Consider the following 14244-nt stretch of genomic DNA (forward strand, 5'->3'; position numbering starts at 1 on the left):
GTTGAAAATATAGTTTAAGAAAACTTGATTTCCAAAGCCTTTAAGCTCCAGGCATACTATTCAGTAAAGGCAATAACCAAGTTGAAACAGCAATCTCTGAGAAAACATATCTTCTTTATAGCTCATTTTAAAGTTTCATATCATACGCATCAAGAAAGTAAAAATAGTAAACTAAAGAGAAAAACAAAATGACTGACCATAGGCTTGCTTATATTTTAAAAGTAACTTAAGTTGCAAATGCTGAACTGTTAAAGACTGTTTACACATAGGCCTGACATCAGAAAAAAGCCACAATTCTTACATGTAACCCAATAATCTCCCAACATGATAAAGCCCATTCACAAACTGATACCTATGAAGGTAAATTCTGAGAATGATACAAATTCTAGTAAAGAAAGGCTAACACATACATACTGCTGTACTCTTTAAACAATGGTGTTGGTGTTGAAGGAAAGTGGATTGAGAAAAGAGAGAGGTATACTGAAGTCTATGGCTACAGTGGGCAATTCAGTGCCATACTGCTAGGACTCTTTGAAGGATCAATTTTTAGAAAGCATTAGAGGAAAGCAAGCTAGCACCCTCAAACATGTAAAACATGACACATGTTTAGCAGTAACATAGAAAGAGATATGTTAATGGAATGAGATGAGCCCAGTAAAAACAACTTCAGTGGTGTGGGATGAAAGCCATGCTCAGTATAGGAGGACAGCAAAACAAATCAAGGCCTTTGATAACTTCTTATTGAACACAAAGAAATAGAAAAGGTGTTCTTGGATATTTACTATGTTTTGGCTTTTGTTACAAAAGTAAACCGTGTTCTTGATTTTATTTCAAGGTTTATCTTACTAGAGATTATATATTCGCAGGTATATAGATTATACAATTTTTATAAAAGGGAAAATATTGTAACAATATTATTATGAATGTATGCAGTAAATTAATAGAGCAGCTGTTTTTCTTTATGCTAGTTAGTTCCCCAGTAACAACACAGAAAGACGAAGATTTACTTACAACTTAAAAGCACAACAACTAGGCATTATAATCCTGCTCTAATCCTAATCTAATTTGGCTATTTTTCAGCCAAATTCCCTAAGATACTTGAATTTTTGTATTGGTCTGGCTCTCTGGGCTTCAAGTGTGTTCTCTCATGATGTCTCTCCACATCCCTTCCTCATGGTCAATCCTTTCTTCTTCCCTCCCTCCCTCCTTCCCTCCCTCTCTTCTCCCTTGGCTGGTAAAAGTCTCTCCCTATTCTTTTTATTGTCTAATTATTGGCTTTTCCAGCTTTTATTGACAAGGTAAAGAATAAATAGGTAGACATTGTTTACATAAACTTGAGGCAGAAGATTTTTAACATAAGCATTACAGTGACTGAAACCAGATAATGGGAAAGAGAAACCAGCATTTGAATAATACAAGGGTAAACTTTACACAGTACACAATAATACTACGCCTATAGGATACTCCACACACAGTTGCTTTTATGATTTATTTTAATTTTTAATTATGTATATGTGAGGGGGTACATTTGACTGTAGGTGCCCTTGTAGGCCACAGGCATGAGACCACCCTGAGCTGCAGTAATAAGTGGTTGTTAGCTGCCTGATGTGGATGACGCTAAGAAGCCAAACTCAGGTTCTCTACAATAGTTACTGCTCTTCATGCTGAGCCAGATGCTTAAGTACACTTATTTCACATACCCTATACATTTATGCCCTTAAGGTTTTCATCTAAAAACTTAGTATTTAAAAGACCTATGAGAAATTATCACAATGCTTCATCCCAATCCACTTGAATCATAAAATGGTAGTTTTGAAATTTATAATAGCAAAGAAGAGACATATTTTCTAAATTATTGTATGAGATTCAGCCCTAGAATGTCAACCCGAAATAAACAAATGCATATTCATGGACACACACACACACACACACACACAATGAGGGTCAGCAGGAAAATAAGCACACAATTTATATCTCAGTAAGGGTCAATCATACAACAAGGACAACAAAGTGTTAAGACAGAAAATAGAAACAGTAAATATTGCCTCTTCAAAAAATAATTCAAACACATAGGATAGTAAAAGGCAAAGGCATTTAAATCATTTCTTTAGTAATACAAGTAATATTTAAATAGATTTAATAGTGCTGCTCCAAACCAATGAATTATGGGTTTAAAACCTATTAAAATGTAATGTTTTTTTCCTGCGCTGAGAGGAGAGAGATTTAAATCCACTGAATTTTAATATTTCAGCTTGAGCTGCAGGAGGTAGAGAAAGTCCAAATGAACTATTCCATCAGCACCATTCAAGCATGAACATTTTAATCAGTTTTCCTTCCTTGGAGTTCTCTAACACAGTTTACGCTGTCATTCTGAAAGCACTTAACACAGAAAGTGTGAAAAACCACCAAGGCTTGTTATTGCCTTCACAATTGATGGCAAATAATTTTGCAGACTTCCTATCATTAAAATGTCACTGCTAAAAATTGAGGTTCAGCGTTTCTAGTGCTAAACTGCATTTTCCTGCAACACCATGGCATACCTGTTCATAAAGGTTATTGGGATGGGGTATTTTAATGCTTACATTCATATCATTTTCTCCTTAAAAAGTTAGCCCAGAAATGAGGATGAAGATTTTTTTAAATACATTTTCTATTTTCATACATTTTTATTTTCACAAGCCAAATCTTTTTTTCTAATGCTCACATTAAGAAACTTTTCCTTAATAGAAGTTTGTTGGAATTCTTATGAGTCTACGTTAGCCCCCTTTATTAAACATAACCACATTCACACAGCATGCACTGATTATATAGTGTAATGGATTTAAAAAGCATTTTAAGATAGTCAGATGACTCAATTTAATAATACAGGAAATGAAAACATCATTTCTAATTAGATCATATTACTGATTTAAAACTGCAATTTGTGTGTTGTTCCAACAGCGCAATCTCACAGAGATTCTAATTTAAAAACACAGTGGCTAGTAGGACACATGACAGGACCAAACTACATACATAACATTCCCCTCAGCCCATTTAGGGTAGCTCAAGGAAAGCTTAAATATGAAATCAAAATACAAGACAGTAACTGTAACCAAAAAACAAAAGGAATTTTTCTGGTTTTCTTTCTTATAACTAAAAAATAAAATGATATTTAACTTATTTCAATCTATCAACACTTTTAAACTGAACATGACCTGTGAAAGAAATCATTATAACTGTGTTTCATTCCATTAAACACAACCAGCTTATTGTCAGGAGAACAGTCACCTCTCCAGGTTTCAGGCTCACTTCAGCATTCTGCATTTAAACTGCATGGATCACTGGTTTGGCTCATTTACCAATGAAGGTAGAATAATATTGCAGAGTTAAAAGGTGCTTCATCAGATTTCATTAAATCCAGGAACATTCTCTCCTGTCTGGATGGTGTGCATACATAAAAAGCAGGTGCATATGGAGGGATAAATAAATGAAGGGCTGCAGTGGCATAGCTGGGTCTTATGCCTCCTAGATGAAATGCTGTCATTTCTTCTGTGCAGAAAGTCTCTGCCAATTCCATTCTAACATCTAAGTAAAAAAAACTTTAAACCTGACTCATTATTTTGGTAACAAATCAAAGTACTACCATTTCCTGGAAAGGTGAGACAGCTCAGCCAATAAAGGCTTTTGTTACCAACGCTTCATCCCTAGAGGGATGATCCCTAGATTCCTAGATACCATGAGTGGTAGCAGGAGAGAACTAACTCCCACAAGTTGCCTTCTAGCCTCTACAATGAACATGGATGGCACAAGAATCCCACCATCCCAACACAAATAAATAAATGGTTTAAAAGAATGTAATGCTACCACTACTTAGTATGATGCTCAAGAGAACTGACATGAGTGCACTTAAAATCCCAAATGCTACATAAACTCTCTGAAACCTACTTATAGAAGACTATCACCATGCAAAAAAAAAAAAAAAAAAAAAAATCAGCAGCAGAATTCATCACATTTGTAACCAGGTTCCTTTCTTCTCAGTTTTTGGTTGCCCAGAATGACATTTCACTTTGTAAGATCTGTTTTCCAGAACAGTCAGATTATGTAATTTTTAACTCCATTCTTTGTCCTAATACAAATAGTTTGAAACACCACAAAATCTATCAACACCAACACATGCTGCTTTGATAGCATGCAGATCTACTGAATTAGTTTCTTCAAGTAAGCTTTTAGATTACAAAATTAAATTGGCTTTATTTTAATAATTAAATCTATGTAGACAATATGTCTATTAGTATAAGTGGTTTCTCTAAGAGCAATATATTGTCCCATTCAAAATGAAGTAGCATAAAACGTATGTGTGAAATGATAAAGGTAAGGAAACTTATTTAATTTTCATCTGTCCTCATTTGTAAGCAGCATCTAAAACAATATATGTCTGATTTAGCTTCATTTTTCCATTGTACAACTTGATCACTAGAAGCTAGAAAAGCAAAAATAACTAACAAAAAATGTATTGTTTTCCTAGAAATAGGTGCTAATCAGATGCAGGTAGGAATCGCTGTCTTTTAGCTACTCATGAAATGTGCCTGCAAGGTTCTGAGGCAGCACACTGTACAATGCCATTATATACATTATACTACATGGAGTAACAACTGTAGGTAGATTCTATTACGTGTGAGAGGTGATGTAAAAATAAAACCACACACAAACATTCTATCCTGGCATGACCACACATTCACACATTCACACACACACACAAAATTCATGCAAGCAAAATCATTAAATACACTTAGACTAACTTAAAACTGAACTCTCTTAATATATATATATATATATATATATATATATATATATATATATTCATTCTAGTGTTTTAAGAAAGAACAAGTCATCAAATGTTTTCTCTCCGATGCCCTCTGCTCCCCACCCAGCATATAAATGTGTGACAAAGGCTCCAGAGTCCATAGGCCCTTTTGATTTAGCCTTTCCTTTCCAAGGGGCACTTTTCTAACTCTTTTCCGTTTATGATGTCTACTAATTTATCAGCATTTTTTTTCCTGGTAGTCAGAAAGACAGAAAACAGACCTTCAAATAGCCCATTAAGTAAGTGACAAGCTACAATCACACTGCTGCTACCCACACCAGTGCAGTGATCCTTGAGTTCTCATCTCCTTGTTAAAGGACAGTGGCATAATTGAAGCAGCATCTTCACTTCAGATTGATTATCAGGCGACCCTTATTTGTATCTTCACTCAGCAATTTGAATTTTAATGAAAGTAAATGGAATAATTAGCATTTCAAAGTGTGTTTGATACACTGAGAGAAAAAGAGAAAAGACTTTTGTGTATAATTTATACACAATAGAAAGCATTTGGGAGGGAGCAGGAAAGACACAGAGTCTTCTTTAGAATGTGCCAAAGTGTGGCTTGCACTTCTGCATAAACTGTTCAGTTAGTACTGGACAGTTCACAAACAAGAGTTCTCCCCTTTGTTATTGTTTCTAAGTTTATTAGCTGTTACATTTGGAACAGGAGTGAATGCCTAAACCTACCAACCCAGCAGGTTCTAGGAAAGACCACTGTCACTACTGCCAGTTAGGATTTTCCAACTGGACCACAGATTTTTCTTTCTTCTTCTTCTTTTTTTTTAAATTCATCTAGTATTTCTCTTACAAATGGGCATAGCCTGTTAGAACCACTCATCACAAAGGAAAAAGAGTAGGAGGAAATACAAAACTGCATATTTTATTAAGAGTATATTAAGGCAATCTAAATCATTTGTGGAAAGATAAAGAAATCAGGTCATTTGTAACATCAGAGCAATCTGTATCTTTTTTTTTTTTAAACTGTCTAGTTTAACAACAGAAACTGATGGCACAGTAAAGAAACATGAGAAAGAACTATCCAGTCTCCTCAGGGGAGTTTTCAGGAGCCAACTTAATTAGGAAACTGTGATCCAAAGCTTCTGCGAAGCTAACAAATGCCTCAGGAGACTGAAGGGAAAGAGCTTAATTCACTATGGTCATCTAGTACTTTTTGCCCCTTTGTGGGAACAAAATTTAAAAAGAGAAAAGCAAGAAAGCTAAGGACACACACTAAGATGAGAGCTAAAATGGAAAGGCCACGTACCCCAATGATGGCGTTCAGTTCTGCCATGGTCACCTGCTTGGCCCGTTCCACAGCCTGCACCACTTGTTGCTGGTGCTATAAATGAAGATCAGAAACAGAATACAATTATTTGTTTTCTACTCAGTCAGAACAACTTTTCCTAATATGTCCTCTAACTTTACATGCAAAATAGCATTTGGGGGTCTATAGATTTCCAAATAAAGCCCCCAGGTGGTAGATGACTACCTGAGACATCCAGGGTCATCAGAAATAACATATTGTCAGATGTACACATCATATCTGTGCTCCTGGAACATGCCTCCTACATCTGCACTGTCTGCACAGATTCCATTCTCGGGCAAGAGAGCACTCTAACCAAACATCCGCCAGTTCAGAAGACAAAGCTCAACTCAGCCCACCTGTTTATTTGTGCTACTCCCCTTTCTCTATGCCACCTACAGGTTAAAAAAAAAATCTTTAATTATTCCCTATAAGTACTAATTTTTAAATTCTTCTCAGGTGTTTATCAGCATGAACACCAAAAGGTTATTTCTAATTCCATGTTTTATCTCTCCTAGAAGTGTAAAAGTCTATGTTTATATTTCTGTCATGAAGGGTTGCATGCTTAAACAAACCATGAAATCAAAGTATCTCATGTACTTTTAAAAACTACAATAGAAAAACTAAAACCTAGAATTTTAAATTATTTTTCTTTTTAGAAACACTAGTCATTACTACTAGAAAAATCTCTCCACACTTGATTCATTTCCAAAAAGATTAATCAATAACTAATATTAATTAATAAGTTTTGTAGTAGTGGTAAAAATAAAAAAAAAAACCTAACATAGATTTTGAAATATTTCGAATAGCTTTAGCAGGTAAAGGACAGAAAGCTATGTTACAGGCATTTCTCTGTATGGTCAGAGGGGCATGATCTCTGGTAAAATTTCAGCATATGTTCTTCACTGATGTTAAGGAAATGCATGGTCCAACTATAAAACTGCTTACAACATCCAAGGAGCTTGCCATCAAACATGGAGCTTTCCCTTACTGCCAAGCTTCCACTTCAACTCTCAAACACATACGATACTATAACTTAACTTCTACTTCTGACCTGAAGAGAGGGAGGTTTTGTGGGAAAGAAAAATGCCTTAAATTGGTTACATATTAATATGTTTTCATCCTTTGCTTAATACAAAAATGTGAAATAACAGATTAATGCCTTTTAAGTTTTCACTAGAAACTGTTAAATGATATACTTGTGAATTGTTTTTAGCTGTAGGCAATCCAGTTTCAAATCATGGCCTAAGAAGTAAGCTTGGTCCTTATAAATAGCTGTCTACTTATTTTTCATATTTACTAAAATGAAATAATTCATTTTCTCTCTGAAATAAAAATCTTGAAATGAATAGTGAGATAGCTCAGGATACCAGTAAGATGCTTGTTGCAAAGGAGTAGATCTGAACTGTATTCCCACATCACATGCTGACCAACTGAGACAGCTTGCACTTAATTCTAGCACTAGGGAGGCAGAGAAAGATCTCTGAAGTTTCCTCGACAGCCAGTACAACCAATTAGCAAGTCCCAGGTTCAGGGAGAGACTCTCAAAAAATGAGGTGAAAGGGGAATGAAGGACACCAGATTTCAATCTCTGACTTCCAAGAGCACATAAGACACATGTGCACACAAACAAGAATGTAGACACAAACATACATAAATCTAGAAGAAATAGAGATTACAAGTCAATAAAATGGCCAGTAATAACTTCATCTTATCTTTAAGGCAGTCTGACCCCATGCCACCTTTAGTGAGCATGTACTATATTCTAAGCTCAAAACTCATTTTAAACTTATGATAGTTTTCAAAGTAGTGAAAGCAGCAACACTTACAAAGTGGGCTCTCAGATTTAATACTTCATTCATTTGTGTGTGTGTGTGTGTGTGTGTGTGTGTGTGTGTGTCCTGGGAGACCAGAAGTATTGAAGAGCCTGCAGGTGCTGGAGTTACAGGCAGCTGTGAAGCTTTCAAGAGTGCTGGAAACCATTCTTAACCACTGAGTTATCTCTCCAGCTCTCTCCATGCATGATTATGTGTAGAAAGAGTTACTACTAACTTTCAACCTAATAGTTGCAACCTTCAACTATGGCTGCTTAAAATTTGCAAGAACGTCAAACAAAAGATACCATCTACACTCATCCACAATGCATAACATCCACTCTGCTTGTGCATCCATTCACTTAGCATTGTGAGGCCAAGCTCCTGCCATCGCCGGATCTCTATCTACTGAAATAGCTCCTTCCATAATTAAGTATTTAAAAAGCAATTACCTGGGACAGAGATACCGAACATATCCACACAAGGCCATTCTAGGACCAGGACAGTGCAAACTACTGCTTCATAAGTTGTATCCCAACTGTTAAGACAGGTAAAGATGCCTCAGGCAACAAGGCTCTATGGCATTAAAATCAAGTGCATTTTTGAGAAAACTCAATTTACTGACCTGCCATCAGATCTGACAGTAACTTGTTAGGAAGCTAACATAAGAACGGAAGTCATGACTCAGCTTGTCTGCTTTGACAGCAATGGCTAAGGACTAATACAGTTTCTGGACTTCACCTGTAGATTAGAATTCAACTTCCCTATTTCTGTTCACAGTCCATGAAACATTCACTGTTTAAGCACCTTTATAATATAAGCTTCCTAGGACAAACAACACCATCTCTTCTGTTAGCGCTGAAAGCACCAGTAACACTCTACCATTACTCACTCCACAACACGGTAAGCATATCACCACACAAGCTGGACACATGCACCAGGCAGTATGAACATTAAAACTCAGGCAGGAAGAGGAGGCAAAAAGATCACAAATGGGAGAAGTTAACTCTTGAGGCAGAGCCCACACGATTCCCCAAAGCTGGCCTAACAAGTATATATGTTTTTTTTTTTTTTTCATTCTCAGATTTTAGCAAACAAGCTCCCTGACTCAGAGAATTCATAAAGTGTTTGGCACTTTCTTAGAATGTTGATGGCTTTTCCACTCTGCCTGTCATCTCTTAATGCTTCACTCTCATTTTATTCCAGCCCCACTTCCGGCTTATCCCTTCTGATACCACACCTCAAGTGGTGACACAGACACTTTAGCCCCAGTCAGTCAGTAGAAGGGAACAATCCTTTCTATGTTTCAGCAGTACTACCAAACAAAATGTCAGTGAGGAAATATTAACAAGCAAAGGGGATTACTGGGATTTAAGGGAAACAAAATATGTCTAATTATTTATTCCTTAAAATATTAAAACTTACATACTTTAATTTTTAAAAACAAATTGTATTGTAAAAATAATTTTATGACTGCAATTACTAAAAACTATTGAATTACACATAAAATAAAATGAACAAAAATCTGTACACTAAATTGCTTTTCTATTATTTTCATTGTTACAAAATTATTTTTAATATTAAGAAAAGCATTGGATGTTTTTTCTATGAAATTGAAAGGATATAAGCCTAAGCCCATGTAGGTCCAGTATAACTCACTGATAAACAAACCTTTATGAACTAGTTATGTGTGCAGTAGGTTTTTCAGAAGGGATATTTTTCAGAAATGATAACAAGGCCAATGTCTGTCATATCAGTATTTTGAGGCAGACCAAAGATTTGGTGTTAATAAGAAAAGTAATAACAAAAATTGATACAAATTAAAAAATTTAAGAATTACTGCACATATTGGAAGGAAAAATACTGGCAAAAATGCAAAGATGATCAGAATTCTTATGATGAACACCATCGCTAGCTATAGATAGATATAAAAGTAAGACTTACTACTCCCATTTCATATTTATATACAGTCCAGAGACAGAGTACAAGGAAATGTAAAACATAAAATATCAAGAGGTTTTAGGAGGGAATTAGGAAAGCCTTTGTTTTTCATTCATTCATTCATTCATCCATCCATTCATTCAAATATGTGTAAAGTTCCTAATATGCAGCAGGCACTGAGGTTAAGATTATGTCAACAGACCAAACACCCTGGTCTCACAGTTTAAATTCTACAAAGAGGGGCTGAAGAAAAAGCTGAGACTAAGAACACATTTCGCTCTTACAAAAGAACTGGGTTTGATTCTTTGATTCTCAGCATCTACATAGCAGTTTACAATCATTTCTAACATCAGTTCCAGTAGAACTAATATCCTTTTCTGGCTTCCATGGAAATGCATGTACAACACACACACAGGCAAAACTCTCATAGATGGAAAAATAAATAGATAAATCTAAAAACTCTATGAAGAAAGATGGGGAATTAATACTCAAAAATCTCTATAATTACTACTGGGGAATAATTTCCGAGAGAAAATTAGAGGATGTTATGCAATCATTTATCAAGGAAATATCTTAATCTAATCTAAGTACTAGAGGATGAGTCCCTAAGGAAGCTGACCTGACAGCGGAGACTAGAAGGACTTCTACGGATGAAGAATGAGGGGGGAAAAAAAAGAAAAAAAGAAAACAGGCAAAAGGAGAAACTTGACAAAGGTCTGTAAAGTTAAAAAGCTTGTGGATGACTCGGGGAGAGTAGGTTGAGGAACTCCAAGGACAGGCAGAATAGGATATATAGGGCCTTTAGGGCAGGCAAAATCTCTTTAAAGTAGAAGAGACATTGCCAACAAAGACAGATGCATGGAGATATAGGAGTATGGCAGAGGTGTTTTCTAGATATGCACATACTAGTAGGAATAAAATCTGAAAAAAAAATAGAATATGCCCATCAGTGTAGGGCTTTGCATGACATGACAAAGAGCTGTAAGTTTATCCTGGTAGAAAGTGAAACATGATTAAAATGTTTTAAGTCACTGAATTCTACCAGTTCTGGAGTTTAGTAAGATGGACCTTACTGAAGGCAGGGTCAGGGAGTGGAAGAAGCAAGGACAGCTAGAGAGCCATCCAATATACCAGGTTAAAGATATTCAAGTCAGAACTTAAACCAAATTAAACCTAATACGAAGCATTAGCCATGTGTAGATAAATGCCACCCATTTATCATAATTTGGACCTAGAAAGAACCTTTAGAGATTCTGAGACCCAGATACTAGGCTGTATTAAGCACAGAATAAGACTCTGAAAACCAATTTCCAAATGCTGTCTGGGTTGGTAAGGGAGAACTGCAGTACCAGTCACAGGTCAAAAACCATTAGTAAGTATATCCACTTAGTTTACTCCCCTCTGCAGCATTCTAGCCAGTTGTCAGTCATTCTCTGGAAAGAACTCAGGATACCTTATTAATAAGCTTTTTCTACTAGAGGAAAATGAGCCCTGATACTATAATTTAAAATCTATTTTCCCAAAGCTTCCCACTGGCCCCAACTTTTTCCCTGAATTTGCATCTGAAAATAAATAGTATTATAGGTCTTCAACTTACTTCCCTTTCATTTTTAGGTCATTCAATGGCTCTAATGTCATTCATTCTTCAGGTCATACTCAATGTCGACAGAACACAAAACTCCAGGTACAACTGAACATATCAAGTTCAAGTGAAAATACCACTCCATGCTTTCTAACTCTCACTGAAATCCTACTTTATCTACTAAAGAATTCTTACTAAGTTTGCAGGTGCCTACGCAATTTAAATATAAGTGTACCTCCTGAATCTGCCTGTCCTAAATAGTGTTCCAAAACTGTTTCACAAAAAAATTAGTTATTATAAAACATCAATATCACCAAAATTTGGTAACATGAAGACCTTCTCAAAGTCATAGTTCAAATGATAAATAAATACGCACAGCCTCCCAAACAATTTTGGCTTGAAACATAGGATCAAACACTACAGGTGTAAACAGAGTGCTCAAAAGGAGAAATACAAACTACCAATACTTTTCAGTGTTCAATATCCTTAGCCATCAAGGAAATGCAAATTAAAATTACTTTGAGGCTTCATTTCACTGTGGCAACATGACTATCATCAAGAGAAAAAAAATGACAACAATTCTGGAAAGGATATGGCAAAAAAAGTATCATTCTCTGCTAGTGAAAAAGTAAACTATTGGCCACTATAGAAATCAGTATAAGGTTTCCTGACAATTACAAATACAACTACTAGCAACACACAGACACACACACAGAGGACTCTATTTTATGACAGAAGATACCATCACATCAATGGTTACTGCTGATCTAGTCACAATACCATCAGACTAGCTGTCCAACAAGTATGAATAGATAATAATGAAACTACACTAAATATATACTAATGGAATTTTATCCAAATGTTACAAAATGAATTTATAAGAACATGGATAGACCTGAAAAATATTGAACCCCAGGCTCAGGAAAACATCTCACTTTTTTCTTTCATATGCAGATACCAGTCTCTTAGTTCTATATAGTGTATTTATGTGGAGTGTGTGAAGAGACCAAGTAACAAAAAGGGGGCCCATTAGAAGGGGGTGGGGCTTTAATGAATACAGAAGGGTGGGTAACAGCACAGGTGATAGGAAATTGGAAGGGAAAACACTAGAAATGGAAGGCTTTAAGGAGGAATGGGGTCAGCAAGATGGGAAAAACGAGGGAATGAGAGAGGGGAGGAGTTCAACCACAACTGAATATGTATGAAAACACCATAAAGAAACCTGTTACTTTGTAAAACAATTAAAAGGTAAAAGTAGCATAGAAACACTTTGGAAAAGCTGCTCAAGTCTTTCCCTGCTCATCATTTTGCCTTGCCCCTCCCTTCCTCACAGAAGAACACGGAATTCATTTGATTTGTATACCCAAGCTCTATGGTTCCCTGCTGTCCAAGAGAACCGTCTACAATATTCACACTGTTCCATTTGTACTAATAATATGTCAGCCACCAACCACAAATGAATAAGCACTAAGTACTTGGAATGTGTCTAGTGTAACTGAGAAAGTAGTTCTTAATTTTCTTAAGCCTTAATTATAATTTAAATTAACGTTGCTACCTCTGTATTAGACAATGCAACTCTGCTTATACTCAAAGTACTTTGAAGTTTATCTTCAGTCAAAGATAGTAGGTTTTTCAAACATATTAATTTTGGAAACATGCATATAAGGCTGTCAATGCTGCCTTTGGAGGGAAGCCCACATTTAATTAAACCTGCAGGAGAAAAAGAAAATTACCTCCTGAGAGTCATCTTTTATTTCCTGAGGTCAAACAGATCATAATGCTACCATTATGCCACTCAATTGTGATTAAAACACATGGTCAGGTGAAGCAAGATAATTAGTCAACCAAAAGAACACAGGGGAGTATTATGTTCTCTGATAGCTCAGGGTCTTGAGAAAAAAGGAAATATTTTAATGATGTTTACCCTGCACACACCTAAATGTAAAATTCACAAATTCTTCTGAAGAAGCCCCAATGCATATATATATATATATATATTATGCACTTCAGGACATCCTCTGCATAAAATGCACTGGAACCCATTTCCAAAACTGACAAACTGACTCCAACTGTGAAACAGACTTATGTGATACAGGCTGCTGACACACACTCAAGTGTTCTCCTAAGATGGTTGTAGAAGCAGCTCTGTTTGCCTGCCTACCAGAGGTTCTCTGGTGATTTCAGCCAAGCTCACCTACATCAAACCATGTTACCACAAGCCATTGACTTCTTAAAATGTTAACAAGCAATATGAGAAGTTAAGGTGGAGCCTCTACAGATCAATAACACTGCTACCAGTGCGTGTAACCACTGTATTTTGTTCCTTTCCTCCCTAAGGCACAGTAAGAAAGTGACTGATCACATTTTTCAATTTTCATTTTACAATTATTCTTTACATGCAAAATGTGATTCAGAGAAATGCAGTACCCACGTGCTAAAATAAATGGTGTGGACAATACTCTTCTATCACAAGCCCAGAAAGGTTGTTTTCACAGCATATTAGAAGGAACAAATATAGAACTATCTGAGACAAAAATGTATGTATCTTTTGGAATTATAATACTATTAAATTTATATGTCCACTATTATGTAATTGTGTATTATTACCTACTTTATTTTTAAGATTTATTTATTTTCAAGTATGAGTTCTCTATCTGCATGTACACCTGCATGCCATAAGAGGACATCAGATCACATTACAGATGGTTATGAGATGTGGGTGCTGGGAATTGAACTAGAACCTCTGGCAGAGCAGACACTG

At 35.8% G+C, this 14244-nt stretch overlaps 1 protein-coding gene across 7 annotated transcripts in view; it reads right to left on the reverse strand.

Annotated features, from left to right (window-relative positions):
• Tle4 (TLE family member 4, transcriptional corepressor) overlaps positions 1-14244 on the reverse strand; it is a 137577-nt gene that overhangs the window by 82346 nt on the left and 40987 nt on the right. For 5 of the 7 annotated variants that reach the window (XM_076918197.1, XM_034500027.2, XM_034500037.2 and 2 more), the window contains exon 6: positions 6108-6182. The exons of the other annotated variants lie outside the window; for them this stretch is intronic. In XM_076918197.1, the coding sequence (XP_076774312.1) occupies positions 6108-6182 (75 nt within the window). The remainder of the gene's footprint in view (positions 1-6107; positions 6183-14244) is intronic. 7 annotated transcript variants of the gene reach the window in all.

Source organism: Arvicanthis niloticus, chromosome 1 (genome assembly GCF_011762505.2).
Source record: "Arvicanthis niloticus isolate mArvNil1 chromosome 1, mArvNil1.pat.X, whole genome shotgun sequence".
Lineage (NCBI taxonomy): Eukaryota > Metazoa > Chordata > Mammalia > Rodentia > Muridae > Arvicanthis > Arvicanthis niloticus.